A 7,381-nucleotide genomic window follows, 5' to 3' on the forward strand; every position below is an offset into this window, starting at 1 on the left:
CGCCCGGCAAGCAACAGTGTCACACAATTATACAGGCAGCTAAGTCCAATCAGAAAATAACCAGATGCACCTTCAGGAATCGCTATACACCCAGTGTTTCTCTTGATACTAGTAACTCTTGGTACTACACAGAGTGACTGGATATGATTGCCTATTAAATTCGCCTGCATAGTGGACCAAGTACTCAGAGAAGTAAACATTAAAAAATGGATAGCCAAGTCAAGACATAGGCTAAAGTCTGATCATGTGGCTAAGAGATTGAGATAGGGCACAGCTCATAGAGACCGGACAGCTGAGGATTTTGAAAGGGTAATTTGGAGTGATGAGTGCAGTGTGGAGAAATCTCATAATCCAAAGCAACAATGTGTATTCGGAGAACCTGTAGAGAAGTAGTTGGCTGATTGTGTACACCCAAAGGAGAAGGATAAAGGAATCTCGCTTATAGTTTGAGAGTGCTTTTGGGGTAAAAGAAAAGGTCTATTAGTTCCTATTACTCAAACTATCAATAAGACCAGGTATGTTAGACTTTTTAGAAGATATCTTTTTCCTGTTATTGATCAAATAATTTCCTTGGGTATACAACTGGAAGATGTTCTTTTTCAGCAAGATAATACTCCTGTTCACAAGGCATGTAGCGTTATGGATTGGTTAGAGAGAAACAGTATTGAGGTTGTGAACCACTCCACTTATTTCCCTGATTTAAACCCTATTGAGCATGATTGGGTTGAGCTTAAAAAGCAATTGCACCAGTAGTATCCAAGGGTTGCAGATACTCCATGGGGAAAAGAGGCTGTTAGGAGAAGACTTACACATGTATTACCATTGGTTTTGGAAGATAATTCCTGAGGAGTTTTTTGAGAAGTTGTGAAAATCAATGCCTGATAGGGTGGCTGCAGTTTTAGAAGCAAGGGGGGGTTATACAAAATATTAGCTAGTTTAATTTATGGTAGGTCAATTGACTGCTGAATGTTGAGAGGTGCCAGTGGTTGTTGATTGTGAACTTGAACTCACGTGCACACACACCCATTGACAACCCCACCGGTACTGCCTCAGCATATAGTGTAACCACAATTAAACATTACCTCAGATCACAAACACTTCTGCCGAGTGACTGTAGTTATAGACACTAATATGAAACGTATAAAGTTAAAGTTAAATTTCAGGAGTGGCTTTTACTGATTTCAGAAGTTAATATTAGTACTGAGGTAACTATATATAATTTGCCACACTTGCGGTTGTGGTAGTCTATAGGCTTAATCAAGTATATAAGCTGATTCTATATTGTAGCTTAGAAAGCGTGAAGAGGATCATGTTTGTTTTGTTTTTTTAGAAGTAACAAAAAACATAAGTAAGATAAATCAGGTACATCACTAAGGCCACTCGAAACCTAACTAAAACCTCATTTTTTACGCAAAAATTCAAATGTTCCCAACCTCTTATTTACATCTTTTCTTCCAAGATTGGTTTGACACAAATGGCAATCACTAGCCCCACATAATACAATATGGGTATGGTAGCCTCTTTATATTACAATATAAGGTACAGGGTTAAAAAAGTGGTACGGAACTGGGGTAAGTGTCTCATTTGTAGTGGTACAGATATATGGTTATTGGAAGAACCAGTTTACGAAAATAGCCATTTAAGTAAATAGCTGAAGAATGAGAAATCAGGATAGCTCTAGTTTCATTAAATCATGAGAAGTATTGAACATGAAGAAATATAAATATCAGATGCAAGAAAGACCTTGTACTAAAGAAACAAGAGGCTATAGAGAGTGCCAAACACCATCTATATCCCTTCCTGAATAACTACCTATAGATTCCCTAACAGAAGAAATGACAAATATCACCTTCAACCCCTCCTAAAACTAGCCTATCAGTTTCTCCTCCCAAGATAAGAAAAAAGAAGAAAAATGAGTGGGCGGAAAAATTCCTAATACTTTGTATAACCACGTTGTATATTTAGAATAGCCTGAACATGCTCAGGCATACTAGTAAGTAAAAGTTGTAAATCCTGCATATCTATTTAATCACACTCCGCCTGAATCGCCTCTAGCATAAGGGCATTGGTATTTGGCCTTGGAATACGACTATGAATTCGTGCTTTAATAAGCCTCCAGACTCCCTCAATGAGATTGAGATCTGGAGACTTCACAGTCCAAAGAAAGATGTAGTTGTAGAGCCCTCTTTCCTGTAAAACTCCCATAGTATAGTTGGCTATATATACACTTGTTCCATCTTGAAGGATGTAAACATAGTCCTCAGTCTCATAAGAGACCTGATACTAAAACCTTTCAAGAAGGAGAATGATATGCTCATAGTAGCCTTTTACTTTGATTGTCTATCCTATTACAAACTTGTGCCAAAAAATCAGCGAATCTTTCTTGGTACTAAAAAAGCATACCCAGACAAGTACCGTTTCTAGCGTTTGGAAGTGCAGAAGCAAGCAGGAAGAAATATATTCTTCTGATGCTGTATGGGTCACAACCACCCGACCTGGTGATTCTCCCTCATGGCAGGCAGCTTTATCAGTTCTGATAATTTTGCTTTAATCTCTAATTACCTAATCTTGAAAGCATTAGGTCCGTGTAAGTCATTCCTAAAATAATACTACCTACTCATCAGTCTAATAGTAATATTACTACTAGAGATAATTCTTTGCTTATTATTTACACTATTAAATATTAGAATTTAGAAATAAAAGATTAAGTACTAAAATTGACAAAAGTGAATAAGATATAAGTTATAAGTAATACAAAAGATTACAAAAACCCAGCACTATTCTCAGTGACTTCAACCATGGAAGACAGGTCTGGATCATGGGTATCAAGACTAAATGATGCAGCAAACTCGAGATTTCATAACCCTAGTGGTAACTCATACACCAGAAAGGTGAGTTTAAATCATTGACCATAACGCCGAAATCCATAATGATGAACTCCTGTCACTCATATTCTTTAGCTCCTCCATTCATAAAAGAAACTTCCTATAGCCAGAACATGACACTCACCACCTTCTGTGAGGGTTGACCTGATCTCATCTAACTAGAACTTTTCCACACCTGGGTGTTCGTTCCCAGCAGCACACAAAAGTGTTTTTTTGGTGTCTTTATCTGATATCTTGAAGCTAATACTATTAGTATCTTGTCTGAGGAGGCTTTTTACCACTCCCTTATACCTATTGTAAGCAGCCCACCAGAGTAGAATTCAACTGTTGATATCTGAGCTGTCGGGGTTGAGGTTGTGTAATGTGAGAAGCAATTTCACTACACACCTGCCCATTGCAAGTAGCCAACAGGAGTGTTGTTCAATGATTATTATCTCGATTATTGGGATTGATGTCTCATGTAAGTAGAATTTTCACTGCTACCTAATACTCGTTCACAGTAATACACTTTTGCAGGTCATTGCGTAGTATGTCTGGGTTAACATCATCTCGTGAGAGTAGTATTTTCACCCCTTGTGTGTATTTATTGTTAGCTGCCCACCACAGTGGTTCTTTGGCTGATATTATCTGGTGTGTCAAAATTAATATCATTGTGCAAGTAGCATTTTTACCACTCTGAAAGAAGATAACTAAAGTGTTATTTGACCATATATATCTTGTGTATCAGGATTAATACTGTCTTGTCTACACAGTATATTTACTACTCTATCATGTCCATTATAAGCAACCCTCTGGCACCAGAGAGGGATTCAGCAGTAGATATCTGGGTTGTCAGGTTTGACGTCGTCTTTTCTAAGTCTGAGAAAGATTTTCATCACTTGTTCTTGCTCATGGTAAGCAGTCCACAAGAGTAGTATTCGGCTGATGTTATCTGGTTTATCCCTATTGATGCTATTTCCTCCGAGAAGTATTTCTACCACTCCCATAAGAAATAAAATGCTAGTAAAATACTCCAAGCTTACCTGAATATGTTTTTTTTTTTTTCAGAAATGACTTCTTCCGAGCTACACTCCGGTAGTAGCCCTCTGTTGCAAAAGTAGTTCATAGTGTTTTCTCACTTGCCTGAATACTAGCAAGGGAGGCAATCTCTGTGAATAGTTTTCACCCGTTTCTAGTGGAAGTAGTTCCTATTTCAACTAGCCTTATGTGTACTTCAGAAGTGAGAAGTAGATATCAATCATGCTTTCTGATGCCTTGATTGGAAGTGGACAATTGCTGTACAGTTCTGTACACAGTCAGAAGAGGTAGATGAATATCATCGGCGATTTTCCTATAGGTCTATAGTGCGATATCTCGTAGAGCCTGAATTTATGCTTTAACTTGTGATAATACTTGTTTGTGTAGGGTTCCTTGATCTGCTGGCAGATTGGGCTCACCTTTAATAATATTAGCTAAAGAAAAACCAATACAAGAATAAGGAAAATAGAGAATGTGTGTGTGAATTCAAACTCCGATTTTCTTCAGATTCTTTATTTGGAACAGTAGGTAAATAATGACTTTGGTTTAAAGCAGGACCGCTATGGTTACTGTTGTCAGCCAGCACTGGTAGAGAGAATTCAGTGGTGGCTAAAATGAGCAGATAAGAGCTAGTCAGTGATTGCAGAAATGACATTGAAGTAGTGTTCTGCGGTACAAGCTGGAGATCTATTTTTTCAACATTGTAACAACTTCATCATGATGCTTATATTTCCTCTATATTGTTATTCTTCTTCAATGTCCTACCATCTGATTTCTTGATTGATAATATTATTGATAATTGAAAACTCATTGTTTCTCTTAGGTCTTTATTTTTACATTTCTATTACCTTTCAAACACTTGTAGCGTTGTTTGACATGTCACAATACCTATTTCTTGCTAACAATCTGACTGTGTTGATCAGGTGAGTTTCTTAGTTTACAACATCTCACTTCGTAGTGGTGTTCCATAATTTTGACCACAACAACCCTCATACCCCCCTGCGCTGTACCATTTTTTTATGCCTGTACCTTGTACCATAGCTCCGTTCACTGATAAATCGATTCCCCGCCCTCAAATAAAATATCGGATCATCTGTGCTACGGGAACATTGTTCGCGGGTTCGCCGAACCTGACTAGTGGATGTTGGGGAAAGGGGGGAATGGTTCTATTCGATTTGTCGTTGTATTGCTAAACTGTTGAGCGGGGATTGTTCTTGGTTAGGCTATGTTCGCTCATAACCCCCAACAACAACCGCGGTAACTCACTCACTGCACGGTAGACATAAGACTTTGAAATTTCCTCTCTTTCACCTCCGCCTCCACTTTTCACACCTTAGGATTAGTTCTACGGGTACCCTCTTGTTTGCATTATGATCAGTCTGCAGCTTAAGCCAAGGGGTATGTGTGCCGCTGCTTGAATTTGCTTCTTTCTTTATTCGCCTCTGCATATTCACTAACGGTAAACTACAGGTCGTTCTATCAAAAAGCTTCCATCTACAATTGAACTTGATCTTGCTACTGCTACTGCTGAAACCCTTTATACCCGTTTGTCGGCACACACTGGACTCTCTAGAGATAGGTTGCGATTGACGAAGGGAAGCGATGGCAGCGCTGTGACAGTAAAAAGGGAGAGTGGGAAGGATATTATGGTTGAAGAGCTGGGGTTACGGGATGGTAGCACGGTCTTTGTCAAGGATTTAGGTATGGAATATATCAATATTAGCTCGATAATTTGTCGCCCCCCTTAAACTTTGAGAATAGTTGCTCATATGCCGTTTTTAATGTTACTTGTATAGGCCCACAAGTTGCCTGGCGTACCGTATTCATGATCGAGTATCTAGGGCCGCTCTTCATTCACCCACTACTCCTTTATATTGTGCGACCTTATATCTATTCGTCATCCCCTCTCAACCCCCTCTCGTATATACCATACGGTCCGTCACTCAAGCCTGATCAAGACCTCCCTCCACCAACCCAGACGCAAGCACTCCTGTGCGCATTGGTAGTTCTTCATTTCCTCAAGCGCGAATACGAAACCTTCTTTATCCACCGCTTTTCGGGTACGATGCCCTTCCGTTATATCTTTAGGAACTCCGCGCACTACTGGATCCTTTCTGGAGTGAATCTCGCTTATTCCTTGTACACGCCTGCTGCCTCTCCGGCGGCATCCTGGTGGCCGGCCGCATTGAATGCCGATAACAATCCTGCTGTGGTTTATGGCATGGTGGCGCTTTGGGTGTTTGCTCAGATCTCCAACTTCAAAACTCACCTCACATTGCGTAACCTTCGACCTGCCAATAGTACCAAGAGACAGATTCCCCAGGGATATGGGTTTGACTCTGTCACTTGCCCCAATTACTCTTTTGAGGTTTTGTCGTGGGTTTGTGTTTGGGTGTTGAGCGGTGGAAATTGGGCTGCTTCGTTGTTCACCCTTACTGGGACAACTGTAATGTTCCTTTGGGCTCAAAAGAAGGAGAAGAGATACAGAAAAGAGTTTGGCAGCACTTACAAGAAGAAGAGGAATGTTATGGTTCCGGGAATTTTGTAAAGTTAAGAAAAATGGCTACTTATGATTAGGAGGAGGGATGTCGAAAAAGGCTAGTAATACTGAGTTTCTCATGGATGAAATCAACTATCTCATGGGATGGTTGTGAGCGGTTGGCACAGGCAAAACCATTTTTATTTATTTGAAAGCAGTTGATCTGTTATCGTGGATTAACACCGCGGCCACTTCCTGTGGGCTGTTTTCTCGTCCGTGAATGGGAACATCTGCGTGGAATCACGGGACGCGCCGTCGGGTGACACAGGCAAGCTCCTGCGCAGTATCGCGGCTGGCAGGCGTTTTGGCAGGGAAATACCTGTACCAAGTACTCGGATAGTACGTACCAACATGTAGGAATTCCGAAGGGCAAGACTTTGCGGAAGACATGTGGGAAATTCGTTTGTCACCTTTGATCCTCGAACCATGTTGCAAGGAATTTCAGAGTGTAGCGAGAGGGCTCCTGACGGGAATGTCATCATCCTGGTAGCGGAGAGATGTTACCCAGTGCTCTTATCGCAGTTGAAGTTTATGGGAAAATGACAACTTGGGGAAATGGGTGAGTTGTGGGGAAATAGCTGGGATCCTCAGATATCAAGAGTGCTCGGCCAGAGCAAGGGATGAGGGGGATTCGGTGGCACTTGGGGCCATTGGGGGGGGGGTAATTCCAACAATTGTTGTGTGTTCTTTTACGCGTTCTGCAGACATCAAGCTAGAATATTTTGTTCGAAGATCAAAAGAAAGCGAACTGAATGACTGTCCTCATCTACTGGGGTGTCATAGCTGTGAATAGCTTATGAAATCAAGCGCCGTATCATGTTAACACTCAAATCATTGGATTGAAGCTGTCTGGAAGAAATAATTAAAAGGGTGGCCTTTTCCGTAGAAATGTCGGATTCCCACCTCAAACGATTGGGAGAGGCGGTGCGCAGACCGTTTG

General features: G+C 40.7%; 1 protein-coding gene; it reads left to right on the forward strand.

Annotated features, from left to right (window-relative positions):
• The first annotated feature begins 4,947 nt into the window (after positions 1-4,947).
• Positions 4,948-6,575, forward strand: GSTUM_00001911001 (uncharacterized protein). XM_002839103.2 has 3 exons: positions 4,948-5,300; positions 5,373-5,603; positions 5,699-6,575. The coding sequence occupies exons 1-3, from the start codon at positions 5,273-5,275 to the stop codon at positions 6,448-6,450; spliced, it is 1,011 nt and encodes a 336-aa protein (XP_002839149.1). The 5' UTR covers positions 4,948-5,272; the 3' UTR covers positions 6,451-6,575.
• Positions 6,576-7,381: the final 806 nt, after the last annotated feature.

This window comes from Tuber melanosporum (genome assembly GCF_000151645.1).
Source record: "Tuber melanosporum whole genome shotgun sequence assembly, scaffold_308, strain Mel28".
NCBI classification, from domain to species: domain Eukaryota; kingdom Fungi; phylum Ascomycota; class Pezizomycetes; order Pezizales; family Tuberaceae; genus Tuber; species Tuber melanosporum.

Coding starts and splice junctions, on each gene's coding strand:
- GSTUM_00001911001 (XM_002839103.2), top strand. CDS start 5,273: ATGATCAGTCTGCAGCTTAAGCCAAGGG. Junction 5,301..5,372: donor TCTGCAGCTTAAGCCAAGGG/GTATGTGTGCCG, acceptor GGTAAACTACAG/GTCGTTCTATCAAAAAGCTT. Junction 5,604..5,698: donor GGTCTTTGTCAAGGATTTAG/GTATGGAATATA, acceptor TTACTTGTATAG/GCCCACAAGTTGCCTGGCGT.